Source organism: Ruditapes philippinarum, unplaced genomic scaffold (assembly GCF_026571515.1).
Source record: "Ruditapes philippinarum isolate M1 unplaced genomic scaffold, ASM2657151v2 ctg652_1_1_1_1, whole genome shotgun sequence".
In the NCBI taxonomy this organism is placed as follows: Eukaryota; Metazoa; Mollusca; class Bivalvia; order Venerida; family Veneridae; genus Ruditapes; species Ruditapes philippinarum.
Genome location: NW_026855528.1, coordinates 103,457 through 119,196, shown reverse-complemented (window position 1 = coordinate 119,196; position 15,740 = coordinate 103,457). Strand labels below are relative to the sequence as shown.

The 15,740-nt window shown below is 32.2% G+C and overlaps 2 protein-coding genes across 2 annotated transcripts; one reads left to right on the top strand and one right to left on the bottom strand.

Annotated features, from left to right (window-relative positions):
* The first annotated feature begins 457 nt into the window (after positions 1 to 457).
* LOC132743627 (uncharacterized) lies at positions 458 to 2,382 on the top strand. Its single transcript, XM_060732169.1, has 3 exons — positions 458 to 831; positions 1,142 to 1,219; positions 1,713 to 2,382. The coding sequence occupies exons 1-3, from the start codon at positions 646 to 648 to the stop codon at positions 2,037 to 2,039; spliced, it is 591 nt and encodes a 196-aa protein (XP_060588152.1). The 5' UTR covers positions 458 to 645; the 3' UTR covers positions 2,040 to 2,382.
* Positions 2,383 to 4,934: 2,552 nt separating this feature from the next.
* LOC132743624 (protein jagunal homolog 1-like) lies at positions 4,935 to 13,958 on the bottom strand. The gene is made up of 2 exons (XM_060732166.1): positions 13,774 to 13,958; positions 4,935 to 9,081 (listed from the first exon to the last, which is right to left on the bottom strand). The coding sequence occupies exons 1-2, from the start codon at positions 13,857 to 13,859 to the stop codon at positions 8,601 to 8,603; spliced, it is 567 nt and encodes a 188-aa protein (XP_060588149.1). The 5' UTR covers positions 13,860 to 13,958; the 3' UTR covers positions 4,935 to 8,600.
* Between the last annotated feature and the right edge of the window lie 1,782 nt (positions 13,959 to 15,740).

The window sequence follows — 15,740 nt, the reverse complement described above, 5'->3', positions numbered from 1 at the left end:
ACACTCGGGAGTGATTCATACATGTATTCAAGTAGGGACACAAAATGGTTAAAGTAGAGTTTTAAGGTGGTCTGAGTTTGTTTTAATTAAAAGAAGAGCGGATTATGTGGAACATCTGAAAGTTGACAAGACATCGAGAATTCAAAACCACAAATTATGTGTTGATTTATAATTATCTGCGTGAATTACTAGTATAACTATGGGTAAGTTGTGAATATTAATTAATTTTAATGAGAGAAAAACCTAACTAAACTCCCTAGTGGGGTTTGTAATTATAAAGGTATTGACATTTAACATTAAGTAATGTTGTTGTTTTTCTGTATGAAATGAGATTAATCGTTGTGTTATATCAAGTTTTGCTTTTACATTTAAAACATGTGTACATGAGCGTGCATTTTATTAATTCAGACATCACGCTTTAATGCTTACGTATAGATATCATGATTAGTTTGTGCACACACCATTATTTAACAATGATCTATAAGTTAATATCATAACATACGGGGATTTCTGATAGTTTGCATTATAAATGCTTTACGATTTCATCCGGGGTGATTCAATGTAATGATTTATGTTTTTTAAATAATCCAAAAGAGAAAGCAGTAACAGATTGTGTTTTACGTAACAAATCTTCAATATAGATAAATGGCTGTTATTCCAGGTGAAAAACTAAACGTCGAAGATATTCTGTTTGTTACAAGAGCTGTGTCGGTGGCATATGGGTTAGCTGCGTTGGCATGCACGTGCGCGGGAGGATTTACACTATACTACGCCGCCCCGGTCATAACGTATCCTTTTGCTTCAGGATCAGGAATATGGACGGGGGTTTTTGTAAGTACAGTTGGGTAGACATTAAATTCGGTTACGGCGTAAAATTCGCTTAAATATTAGTATGGTATGAAAATTTGAAATAACATTCTATTATGTGCTCGCACGAAATGATCGTAAATAAACTCTTCCTGGTTTTCATTATTCAAAAAGAAACGGAAGTAAAATTCACAAAATAGATCTATCTTATTGATCAAATAAATTAGACTGTCAATATAGTGCTTTTTAAAAAAGAATATAAAAGGCGGTTATAAATAGAGCCATGTTTAATATGTTCTAAAGTTATGGCTTATTGCATTTTGTGTACTTGCAGACGTTCGTTATATTTATACTGGGTATAAAAACAGTCAAGGGGTATGAACCAAATTACCCGGAGTCGTCTAAAGGAAAAGTAAGTGTATAATCTTCATGTATGCTAGTTTTGTTGTAATACATTTTATTCCGGATATTCCTCGTAAATCAAGTGACAGTCAAAAAATTCAAGAAACTGCATACGAATTAAAGTTCACTCCTTTTATTTCTGAAATGACTAAACTATATAGCCATTGACCATCGACTGTATTTTTATGTTTTCCTGATTCATAATATTGTACCAGTATCTAAAACATTTCTTTTTTTCTCCACAAATAGTAGTAATGTTTTTTATTAACACAGTATATTTTAGTCTAGTAGGCAGCGAAATGGTTTCCATAGGATATTGTAATATAATCATATCTTGACAGCATATATACGTTAAATTCAACACAAATGCTGGTGTCATTTAGACATTCTCCTGAGTATTGCAACAGTCACCCGAGGATAGGTTGAATTTATAAATATTAAAATATTAATATTAAATATAATTGAATTTATAAAATTGCACATATTTATTTTTTTTCTCGCAGGTTATAGCATTATACACGTTAATCATCATGGACATTACATTTGGAATTCTCCATGTAACATTCTCGGCTGTTGGATTTTCGTACTGCAGCAAGGAGTTAAGAATCGGAGGAAATTACTGTAACGAAGAGGAGCGACCGAGGCTTTTACTGATGGAAAGTTTCAATATGGCATTTGGATTAGTAATAGCACTTGTATCACTGTCTATGACCATTTACCTATCATTGAGAAAAAGGATACACATTTTAAGTGGAGTTCCAACGGAAGAGGAAGTAAAGGTCACGTGCTGCGGTGGACTGTGCACATGTACGACCGGAAGTTACTATTGAGAGAAGCGGAAAGGCGTTTTATGGTTGGGTTGGTTGGTTGGTTATACATATGTGTTTTTGGGTCATATTTGTACCATAACATTACAAACAGTTTGGTGCAATAATTTTGTTTTTGGTGCGAATGTTTAGAGTAACTGTTGTTGAAACTATACATTTTTACATTTTGGTTTAACCAATGGATTATGTTATGACGTTCTAATGGTGTTTGTACCGTGTTGTTAAACTTTGAAAGTGTCTATGTTGTGACATATTGAAAGGATGACTTTCCTTTTTTATTCCTAACTTTACCAGCATTTTTGTTTTTGAAAAATGCTTTAATTCAAATACAAAAATTACGAATGTATTGAATAAGTTTCGCCTTCTTTCTTTTAAAAGAAAAATAAACTTGCTTTATGTAGACAATAAAATCTGTAACTCGTATCTAAGCAATGGTCATATTACTGTAATTAAACTTATGTTGGCTGAAAATTAAGTCCAATCTATTCACTAAATTTCGGATTTTACAGGCGTGTTTAGTATAATAAATATCTGTAATTCGCTTCTGCAGTGTAGGATTAAACAAAACTTGATGCAACTGTTGTTCGTGCTCATGTATAAATTTTGAGATGTCCATTGCTGGATTAATTCCGTTCGTTAATAAAACTTAAAATAAATGTACATACGACATTGTTAAAAAAAATCTGGAGACAAAGTGATCCCTCGGAAGCATTAATCACAACAAAATTACACGAAAATCGCAGACTCGGTTTGATTGAGTCTGTACATGAGGGATAATTAGTAAATGCAATATCCCTCACGCCCCTAAGTCTGTCGTCAAACTGCACTTATGCTCTGTCTGTCCTAGCTCTATAGGCTCTCTCCCAGTTTAATTACGTTATTACTTTAGGCGATTGCCTGTCAACACAGGGATGGTGGGTTCGAGTGTAACTCACGCCTTGGTCATGTTTGTTCATATGACACGTAGTCTAGTGCTGCTTTATTCCTAGAGGCGTTACAAAATTGGATAATTTGAGTTATAATAAGTTGTTTCACGGTCGAACTTAAAGAAATACGAGTATGTTTAAACAATTGATTAAATGACACGCAAAGTTCAAATAAAATAACTCATTTTAGACAGCTTATAGTGTCAATATTTTCTCAATAACAATCATACCTGTAAGTAACTTTATACCTATGTTCTCCTTACTACATTTTTATGAGTGGCTGGTGATTGACTATGATTTATAAGTCAGCAAAAAAACAGATGGTGAACAACCTCTCTTTTTACAGTTTTATTACTTTGTCGAAGTTAATGTCCACGAAATAAGACAAATTATCTGTTAAAATATCCACATTGACATTCATGTTGTCAATACAACCAAACAATGTTGAGTTTTGTTAGCGACCGCCCTGTTTGAAGTTTGTACAATATTTTATTCGAAATATGGTACAAAATATGTGTTAACTAGGAAAGTTATTCTTGAATAAATTATCACGTTTATAAACAAAAATGTTTTAGCGTTGTCGAGACATCTTGTATGTAAAAACAATTATTCATGGTTGTAAAATCGATTTAATTTCTTAAACCGGATTTGAATTTTATAAGTATGGGTTGTAAAACAACATTTGGTAAATAATACTACGGATATAAATTATCTTTGGTTTCCATTTTTTTTTTTTTTTTGCTCGAAAGAATAAATAAAAATAATTTCAACTATATATATATATTAATTGAATCCATTGCAAAGTACGATGTGCATCTGCAATAAAAGTCCGTGCCAACTTTGAAAGAACGACCATTTTAATCCTGACTTATGAAAAATACCTCCCGTGCTTAGAAGTACAATGCATATGAAGGAATAGACACTTAATAAGCCATACGGATATAAATATTTAAAATTTTTGTTTGTTTTGTTTTGATTGGGTTTTACAGTATAGGTCATATAGCGACGTTCCAGCTTTACTGGTTGAGGAAGACCTCAAAAGCCCTTCCGTGCATTATTTCAGGCGAGTAGAACCATCGACGTTCCGTAAGCTAGCTGGATATTTGTTCTGACAACAATATGTGTGTGTGTGTATAATGTCTGTTTATGCATATATACTGGTCTTGCTCTATACCGGAAGTAAAGATGATTTTCCAGATTTTAAATCTAGTATGAAAACACTACGTAACTTAAGAGTATAATGACTTATCAAACGGTATGCCAATACAAGCTGGTACGGCCTTGGTCAGTCATATCTGTATGTATCTATTCTGTGTTTAATGAGGGTCCGTCCCTTCGTTCAGGCACGAACCCCGTCACCAGTCATGCCCTTAAAATGTTAATTTTAAAGCACAAAGTGGTGATAATTTTACACCATGCAATTTCCACTGGGTATTTGCCAACAACATGAATTTTGAGCCAAAAGTAAGTCACTGTACGGAGGCTAACAAGAGATACGAAAAGGAGGTAGCTATGAAAAGGACTAATGTGTCAAGCAAACGGCACTGCCAGTCCTCTTAGCTTTAGTCAGGACACCAGCTTTTGTCAGGACACCGGCAGTTAACTTTATACAAACTAAGTCATGCCGCCTTAAACGTAATCCGAGCTGTAAAGAGCATACAAACTTGTAGCTATGAAAAGGGCTAATGTGTCAAGCAAACGGCACTGCCAGTCCTCTTGGCTTTAGTCAGGACACCGGCTTTAGTCAGGACACCGGCAGCTAACTTTATACAAACTAAGTCATGTCGCCTTAAACGTAATCCGAGCTGTAAAGAGCATACAGACTTGCCCTCTCACACATTGCAGTGGATCTTAAATCATCTGCCCAGGTGAAGAGGCCGGGGCGTTATATTAAGAAATATTTACATCTTTATAACAGTATGAATACTCAATTAACAAAGACTTGTAAAATGTACACATTTAAACACATTCAAACTTGATAAAATCTTTATTTGGAGATGTCACAGCTTAGAGAAAATTTAACAAATACAGAGTCACACATTATTGCATTTTAAGGATTCAATTTCACAACAGATAAATAAACACTTGAAAACAAGAAATTAAAAGCAAAATCATCGCCAAAATGTATTTTTTAGTGCACCACTATTTCACTTAACTATTTCCACTTGAAAATATATATATAAAAAACATCAACAATAAAATTTTGAAGAAAAAAAACACAAAGACAGAAAAAATTTCTTAAAACTTGTACATTGTATAAGGGGATGTGGTCTATAAAAATGGCCATGGATAATAACGGTTGTAAATGGAAGTGCTACAAACTGTTGTTTTTTTTTTTATAAAATAAGTGCATTCACAATAACATCCCTAACATATTCAAAGAAAAAAATGAGGTTTCCTTTACAAAACAATACATGTTTTCTCCTATATTCACTATTCAACCAAGAAAAAGGTTGTATTCAAGGTTAAAGGGAGATCACTGCAGTTAAAATATTGAAACCAGGAATACTTTCATTAAAAGAAAAGACAAAAGTCAGTATTTCACAAACAATCTTTTGAACATAGGATGATTTTGCTTATCAATAAAGTTTTAGATTTGTCACTCTGCAATCAAAAATAAATAATTGACCCAATTTTTATGCAAATAATTAATTAACATTGAAAAATATGTCTTTAAAAATCTCTACATGGTGTCAAGATGAAAACTGTTAAACCTTTGAAACTCCTTCAAACTTTAAATTATGTTTGCATGATTACATTTAAAATCAAACATTAACAAAACATGATTCATTGTTTTATAAACACAAAAAACAAGCATTTCTTTCACCAAAGAGCCATTCATTTGAGCAGAATATGCCAGGGGTTCCATATAGTTTCAAAATTCGGAAGTCAGATTCTGAAAATGTCTGACATTGGAAGTCACATTATATAGGTAACTAGAGGATGCTTTTGTAAAAAAGCGCATGTCTCCCCCACTGCTGAGAATAACTGTGAATGGAAACAGGAATGGAAATGGAGATAAAAGAACAGAGTATATAAAACCAGACAACTGATATATCACTGATATATCAATAATAGTTAAATGTCCTCACTGATAAGAACTCTAGTTATCATCCGGAAATGAGAAAATGACCAATGGTCACTGTGACCTTAACCTTTGACCTACTGACCCCATAAACAAGAGGGATCATTTGATTAATAAGACCAATCATCCTATGAAGTTTGAGGGTTGTAGGTCAAAAGGAACTCTAGTTATCATCCGGAAATGAGAAATTGACCAACGGTCACTGTGACCTTGACCTTTGACCTACTGACCCCAAAAACAATAGGGATCATCTGCTCTATAAGACCAATCATCCTATGAAGTTTGAGGGCTGTAGGTCAAAAGGAACTCTAGTTATCATCCGGAAACGAGAAATTGACCAACGGTCACTGTGACCTTGACCTTTGACCTACTGACCCCAAAAACAATAGGGATCATCTGCTCTATAAGACCAATCATCCTATGAAGTTTGAGGGCTGTAGGTCAAAAGGAACTCTAGTTATCATCCGGAAACGAGAAATTGACCAACGGTCACTGTGACCTTGACCTTTGAACTACTGACCCCAAAAACAATAGGGATCATCTGCTCAATAAGACCAATCATCCTATGAAGTTTGAGGTCTGTAGGTCTAAAGGAACTCTAGTTATCATCCGGAAACGAGAAATTGACCAACGGTCAGTGTGACCTTGACCTTTGACCTACTGACCCCAAAAACAATAGGGATCATCAGCTCTATAAGACCAATCATCCTATGAAGTTTGAGGGCTGTAGGTCAAAAGGAACTCTAGTTATCATCCGGAAACGAGAAATTGACCAACGGTCACTGTGACCTTGACCTTTGAACTACTGACCCCAAAAACAATAGGGATCATCTGCTCAATAAGACCATTCATCCTATGAAGTTTGAGAGCTGTAGGTCAAAAGGAACTCTAGTTATCGTCCGGAAACGAAGAATGGACGGACGGACGGACTGACGGACGGACGGACGGACGGACTGACGGACGGACTGACGGACGGACGGACTGACGGACGGACAGGGCAAAAACAATATGTCTCCCCCCGAGGTGGGGGAGACATAATTAAGGAAAATCATTACATTTTTGAAGTCAGAAGTAAATGACTCCCAAACTTCAACTAATGGAACCCCTGATATGCACTTTTTTTCGGATGAAACAGGATTTCTTACACAAGACAAACACTATAATGATAATTATAAAAAGTTGCATCTTATTTAACAATGATTACATATTTAAAGGAAATTTAAACACAATAACAAGTATAAAAAAAACAATCCCTCAACCGTTGGAATAATACAGAAACTTCATTCCTTTCATCAAAGTAAAAAAAGTACAGTACTTGTGACAATTTGATACATCACTAAATAAATAATAAAATTTATTTGCATTTTAACACAAATCAAAACTAAATATATCTTTCAGGGCAGTGGTCAAAGGAAATCTTAACATGGTAACTTTCAAAATTTGTAATAAAATATTGAAAAACTAGTCATTGAGGTCAAAATAACCAAAAACTTACTGCTGCATTAGACTTTAATAATATGATATCTAATAACAGTTAATTGATTGATTGATTGATTGATTGATTATACAAGATCATTTTAACAAAGCCTGTATACATGTATCATAAATATTGTATTATAACTTCTGTAAGAAATAATATTAAAAAAATAATAACATAAAAAACCAACATTGGACAAATTAATTTTAATATCCCTTAGCATGAATGATTCAGTGATTAGCCTTTGTTACAAGTATAGAGCCAGGCCAACCTGTTACTTTGTGCAGTCTGACCTGCCTCTATACTGTCGGAAACACTTTTTTTGTCCACAGTCCACTAATGTTGAAATACCTTAAAATTTTGAATGGGACTGTTCCAATTCAAAGCAGGGTCATTCCATTACACAAATTCAGCAGGTTAAGGGTTAAATTAAGGTTAATATTATCAGCAGTATATATTACAGACACATCATCAGATACAGTATTCAAGCCTGATCATTCAAATCACAACTAGACAAAACCCGATGAACCTTAAATGAACACTTCCATGGCCACTTGTATATTGCACAAATAGAAGATATGACACATAAAAATAATGCCCAAGTCGCTTTATTTAGAGTGTAACTTGTGTTCATTTAATACCTGTAAACATTTAAACTTTTCACCAGTTTTGTCCTCTTTTCATTCCATTGATGAGAACTGTTCTTAATTCCTATGTCTCAAATGTTATCTTCAATATCAAGGAATAGTTAATTCTTTCATCATACACTTTACCATTTTCCAACACAACTTTATTTTAAATATGCATTAACTGTGATTGCACTTAGTGTTAAAGACTATTTACTTTTCTTTTTTATACTTCTGTCATTCAAATAATGTTCAACTGAAACACAGTTAAGCAAATGGAATGGAAACTTAACTAAACACTAAATAAGGTAGAGGTCAACAACTGAGGTCAAAAAGCTTGATATGATTATTCCAATGGGTATACTTCTTATCCTCTCTTTTATAGCATCAAATGCATCAATCGGCACAATTTGGTAAATGTTAATTAATATATCCCTACACTGCCACTTTTCACTTAAATTTTTTGGCTCTTGGCTTCCATGCTTTCAATAAATTCACTCCAAAGTACAAAGAGAAGATGTGAATTTGCAAGCAGAGTATGAGACCAAAATACCACACAAGAACAGCCGGATATCCAACGATTTGAGTACTAAATTTTCTTTCATTATAATACAGAACTAAATCGTCAAAAAGTTCAATTACTCCATACAGTACTGGCAAAATGCCAAAAACTACTGTGCCAATTAAAAACTGTTTCAAGACCAGTGAATCATTTCTAGGCAATGATTTTAAACCAAACACAGCTGCTAGAAGGCTCACAATCCATGCATACTCCCATGCTTTCGGAGCTGGAAAATCCCAGTGCTGGAGTCTTCTGTAAATTGGCAATCCTATCAGAGCAGTTAGACCCGGAAGAAGGCGCACAATTACAACAAGGCCAAGAAGTATCTGTAGCACAAGTGAGGACTTCAATCTACTTTTGTTGATTGAGCTGAAAAAGAATAAAAGTATTCAGTTTTTCTTCAAATGTCCTTTAAATTCATTTTTACAATGGACACCAATAACCAGGTTTCTAGCCAGCCTATAAACGTATGTTGGGTGCAAGACATGCCTACACTACATGCATTGAGGTAAAATTGTGTCATCCATTAATCTCCCCCAAACATTCCTTAATTATCAAAGAAACTCTCGGTGTCAGCATTGGATAAACTAACCAAATATGTCTATCCAAGCATGATGCATACTTTCTGAATATACCTGCCAATCAGTGTCAGTAACAGCAGATGCTTTAAACCAATGAAAACACTTGAAAGCAAAGTTATGACGTAATGATTCCTTTGAACCCCGCGTAAAATTACAAAATGTAATCTTCATGTTGTTTTGGGCACAAGGAGGATTATCCTTTATTTTTTCTTTTGACCCTTAGAAGAAAAAATGCTTAGAAATGTATGACACCCACAATTTTTTTTATTACTTGCGGTAATAAATAAGAAAACTGAGATTGGAATTTTAAAGTCGAGGACTAATGCTCTTACTTTTCTCAGTAGCAAACCCAATAAATGAAAGCATATTACCATACATGTTGTAACCGATATTAAACTTGTAAAAAAATGAAACTCCATTCCCCTACTTTCCAGCCTACTGCATTACACTCATATACACTTTCAATATGAACTACGCAAATAACCAAGGTATATCAAGTGAAAAAATACGAGTTGTTTCCCTCGTCTTCAAGTAAAATCAATATCTATTATGCTAAAACAATACAAATTAAACCATTTTTAAACAGCTAGTTTGTTGAGATTTAATGTCCGGTTTTAAAATTAATTACATCAATGGAAAGCTTTGGGTTTTAGCTTCATCACAGTATATACTTCAACACATCTTTTGACACCAAAGTATTTAAATTAACTGTTAAACCTACCATATCATTATGTCAGACTATTTTACATATGTCATACAATATACACAGTGAGATACACAACCAGTTATGTTTACTTGAAAAACTACTGATAAGAAAAGTTATCGGTGTATTGAATTATTTGACTGTCAAACAATTCAATGAAAATATTTACTGATAATGATATTGGACACAAGTCATGGGTTCAAACTTTAAAGAATTCAATTTTTTTGCTTTAAAATTGAAAAATCAACAGTTAATTGATGTAAATTTAACAAAAAATTCTCTGATATTTTAAGGTTTTTTATCTTTGTGCTAGTGAAATGTCGTTTAGGCTTAGTAGTGGGGTATAGATGGATACCGAAAATAAGCTATTTTCGCGAAAATAAGATCGCGGCTACGAAAATAAGATTTATTTTTGAAATAGTGCATTTATCTGTTGAAATAATTATGTAAAATATATATTTATGCATTCATTGAATGATTTTACAGCAAATAAAATTTCAGAACCAAAAAAAAAAAATTTAAAAAAGTGAAGTTTGAGCCGAAAATACTATCGTACGAAAATAGCTCAAATTGCCGTGTAAAGCGAAAATAAGATCGGGTCTTCGAAAATAAGATTTATATTTGATATAATGTATTAAAAACGTATTTTTTGTTGTTAATAATTGATAAATATGAATGAAATAATAAATTTCAGAAACAAAAAAAATATTATAAAATGTGAAGTTTGAGCCCAAAATACCATCGTATGAAAATGGCTCAAATTGCCGTATAAAGCGAAAATAAGATCGGGTCTACGAAAATAAGATTTATCTTTGATATAATGTATTAAAACGTATTTTTGTTGTTAATAATTGATTAGTATGAATGAAATAATAAATTTCAGAAACAAAACAAAATATTATAAAATGTGAAGTTTGAGCCCAAAATACCAGTTTCAGTTTATTGGCAAATCGGCATATACAATATAACTTTGGCCATTTACAATATACAAAAGGATGGCCAAGATAATACAATTTACATTTAACATAAATACAATAATACAATACAGTTATAAAACAAGAACCTAAGAAGCAGCAATTATTGCAAGTTTTTCATTTCTCAAATGCATAGCATAAAATACAAATTTGGCAATATTCCTAATAGTTCTATTATTATTTGAAGACAATAATCTAGTAAATTTATTAATGCATGGAAAAGAATAATTAACATCATATTTTCGACGAAGGTTTCTATAGAGTGGACAGCATAACAAAAAATGATATTCAGATTCAACATTAAGTGAACAAAGTTTACAAGTTTGTAGGTTTCGATCAATACCTGCAAATCTACCACTTTCAATTTCAAGAAGATGGGAACAGAGTCTAAAACGAGACAATTCTTTTCTTTGATGCTCATTTGTAACAATATCTAGATACTTTTCATATTTAAACTCACATTTGAATTTTCTATAATAATATAACTTAGATTGATTCATTATTGTATCATTCCATGTTTGAACGTACTGATCACGCAGCCTTTGTTTTAACATTGGCAAATAATTCATATCAAGGTTTTGAGAATTCCATAAGTAGCTATATCCAAGACTATCAAGTTGTTTTTTAACAGACGATGACCAAGTAGACATGGTATTATAAGGTAACAAAGCACATTGTTCCAAAAATATTGTATGTACTAATGACCCTGGATATTTCATTATATTTACTAGTAACCAGTATTTAAGAGCACGTTCTTTACAGATAACAGATAAAGGAAAGCGACCAAGCTCTCCAAGTTGCCGTGTAAAGCGAAAATAAGATCAGGTCTACAAAAATAAGATTTAGTATTTTCATGAAGATATTTTTAATATAGCTCATTTTCGTATATATATCTTATTTTGGCAAAAAACATATTTTCAATTAGATCTTGTTTTCGTACAAATATCAATTCATAAGGGTTTTAATTGTTTACAGATCTTATTTTCGTATAGATCATCATGATTTTCAATTGGATCCTATTTTCGTGCAAGTATAAGTATTTTCATACATATATTATTTTCATAAAGGTATCATTTACTAAGAGATCTTGTTTTCGTATAACCTTATTTTCGTATGTACATAATTTTCATACTTACAGATCTTCAGGGCTCAAGCTAGGTTCAAAATTTAGGGAGAAGTCACTTCTCCCTCCAGCTGATTTAGGGAGAAGTGGGGAGACTTTAGGGAGAAGTGAGGAGATTCATTTATCGATGTTTGTTGTATGTTATCGCAATTATTTTGACTCACTGTACATATCTTATTAAATGAATTGGATTTGTGTTACAACAGAATATTCAATTTTAATTTAAAACAGAGACATAGATAGCTATTGTTATAACTATTGTTATCTATGTCTCTGTTTAAAAGTAGTTTGAAACAAGTAATAAGAATGAGTATCATGTAATGCAACCATTGCATTAAATGAAGATAAAGAAAAGCCATAGTTGATTCCTATCATGGATCATACCATGGGTGGATTAACAGTTATTCCCTTCTGATTTACTATTAAAAAGCTTGCGCCGGACATTATATTCATATTCACTTATGTTGTAAAAAAAAATAAAAGTAGATAACGAAAGAAACGATCTTTAATTTCACTTCATTTGTAATAAATACAGTGTAATACGCCGTTAATCTTATCAAATTTAACTCGTCGACAAAAAATGTTATCAAAACTTTCATTTAAAATTACCGTTACAGTAATATGTCGAGCGGTTCCGCTTAATTCTGACAATCATTCGATAGTGAAAATTTAATTGACGTTTGATCCGTCCATCATAAATAATTGTTACAGGTAGTCGTATGTTAGCGATTTAATGATTGGTTAAATAATGTCGCCTCGATTAAAACGTGAATTACGATTGGTTTCTCGCACGTATCGGTAATCTCGCCGTGGGCGGAGTCTAATTGTTCCTCGAGCGTCTGTTAATTAGACTTTTATGACATGTTGGTAAACAAACGGATTAAAGACATTCCGCGTTGATTGAGATGCATGACAGTCCTTTTTTCCGGCGGCGAGGGTAAACAAAGCAAACAAACACCACATGTTATTCACAGTTATTGTTGGTAATTTTCAATAATGGATAAATAAAATCGGGCGACTTCATCTTCGCTTTCATGTAGGATGTCGGCGAAGTCAGACGGAATTCGGCGACTATTTCGCCCGAATCGCCCACTAGCTCGAGCCCTGATCTTATTTTCGTAGAGTACTGTATAGATTTTATTTTCGTACATATATTCTATATACAGTAGACAGTAGTCTTTGTTTCTGGGTTTTTTTTCACACGGCGATTTGAGCTATATTCGTACGTATGTATTTTCGGCTCAAACTGTACTTTTTTAGATATTTTTTTTGGTTCTGAAAATTTAATTTGCTGTGAAATCATGCAAAGAATGCATAAATATATAACTTACATAATTATTTCAACGGATAAATGCACTATTTCAAAAATAAATCTTATTTTCGTAGCGCTTATTTTCGCGAAAATAGCTTATTTTCGGTATCCATCTATACCGTTAGTAGTGAATATTCCAATCTGGTAGGCTGACCAGACTAGTGGATTCAAATCCGAATTTCGTACAATGTTCAAGTATTTTTTCTTTCAACTTTATAAGTAAATATCATGTTATGTGAGCATCTTATGCAATGAATTAAGAACTTTATTCTAATGACAAAATTAAAACAAATATATTTTTGTTACGAAACTGTTATGGTACGAATCACACTAGATGTGGAGTAAGCAATGCCATATATGGATATTACCTAATTTTGTACTGCCATGCCACACTTTCCCTGTGCCAATGGTCACTACCATCTGTCCCAGCTGGTCGAGCTCCGTAACTTGACATTATTTGTCTGAATTTACGAAATCTAATCGAAAAATGCCTCTTTACAATCTGTCCTCGTAGACAAAGTCGCTTACAGCATGTAAAGAAACACTCGCAATAATTATGCTGCTCAGAGCCTCTTAATCACGTAACTAATGTATAAATAAATGAATGAATGCATGCGTCTTTTTTTCTTTTCCCTCCAATTAATTATTATGCTTTGTAAAATTAATTAACATATTTTTAGCTATGTAAGCGGTTTAATTTTCGTCTAGGTTAAAAACGGGTTTGCCTAAAATACGAAAGTGAGATTTTTGACGAAAGTGAGCGAAAGTGAGCGAAAGTGACTTTTAAAATATTAATTATAACGTTTTAATAGACTTTTACAATAAAATTGAAGTTTGTAGACGTATATTATTAGAAATTACTTATATTTATTATGAAAAATAATCATAATGATGATTTATTCGGTTTTTATTTGCATAATTTATATACACAAATTCTTATATCTTCCTTTCGCTTACATTGAAAAATACGAAAGTGACTTATAAAATATAAAATATACCGTTTAAATTGAAATTATTTTTACTATTATTGCACAAAGTGGACGTATAATATCAGAAAATGATAATATTTACTTTCAAAGATAATCATTATGATGATTAAATCGCCATTTATTTTGCATAATCTCTATACACAAGTTATATACAGAGATCTTCCTTTCGCTCGCATTGAAAAATACGAAAGTGGCTTACAAAATATCAAATATACTGTTTAAATTGAATGTATTACTAAAATTGCAATTAATTTGTAGACGTACAATATCAGAAGTCAATTATATTTATTTTTAAAAATAATCATTATGATGATTTAAACGCCCTTTATTTGCATTACACAAGTTAAAAGATCTCCCTTTCCCTCACATTGAAAAATACGAAAGTGACTTCAAAAATGTCAAATATAGCGCTGAAAGATGCATGTTTTCAGAAATGAATAAAATATATTAAAAAAATAATCATTATGATGATTTAATATCCATGTATTTTCATAATTGCTGTATATCTGTTCTGATATCTTACTTTTGCCCACATTGAACAATACGAAAGAGACTTAATCGGACGAAAGTCAATGTCAATATTCACGATATTAATGTTTTTTATAATAAAAAAATAAATGAGTCATTTTCATTATTATTCATGTTTTCATGGTGATTGACCTATAACTGATGATGAAAATGACTAGCACAAAATGTAAAAAAAAATCCTAACTTATAAAAAGATTGAATTTTACCGATATATATATAGTACGATATTTATAGATGGATTACTTATTTCCTTTTTTCATAGTGAAATATTATTTTAACAATGATGGGAAATTCCAAATTATTTTTAAAATTAACAGGTACATTGCTCATCTACACCTGGATGAGCATAATAACTGTCACTTTAATCCGTGCAAGATATCTATGGTGGTGCAGAAGAAAGGTTAATTCAATTGTCCACTCAATAAACAACCGGGCAAGTGTCATCAGTTACATACCTATGATTGGATTATAATAATACTTTAGTGGGATTAAAGCGTCGTGTGTACTATCAATTAAAGTGGATGCGAAAATGATATGACAACACGTGTTTGCATGTTAACATATTCATACTTTATTTTGTCTCATTCGTATACATGCATTTTCAAACATATATACAAGTATTCACATAAAACCTACATAAGACCATTCCATTTAAGAATTTCAAGAGACATTATAATAATGAGAAACACATTCAAGACCTATTACTGTTAGATTAGAATCAAACAGTATAATTACAATATAATATATAAACAGAATATTAAATGTTAGATAACACCATCGTTAATCAAAAATTAAAAACTGCCCGAAAAAGACGATGT

Coding starts and splice junctions, on each gene's coding strand:
- LOC132743627 (XM_060732169.1), top strand. CDS start 646: ATGGCTGTTATTCCAGGTGAAAAACTAAACGTCGAAGATATTCTGTTT. Junction 832..1,141: donor GAATATGGACGGGGGTTTTT/GTAAGTACAGTT, acceptor GTGTACTTGCAG/ACGTTCGTTATATTTATACT. Junction 1,220..1,712: donor CGGAGTCGTCTAAAGGAAAA/GTAAGTGTATAA, acceptor TTTTTCTCGCAG/GTTATAGCATTATACACGTT.
- LOC132743624 (XM_060732166.1), bottom strand. CDS start 13,859: ATGTCAAGTTACGGAGCTCGACCAGCTGGGACAGATGGTAGTGACCAT. Junction 9,082..13,773: donor GCATGGCAGTACAAAATTAG/GTAATATCCATA, acceptor ATTCTTTTTCAG/CTCAATCAACAAAAGTAGAT.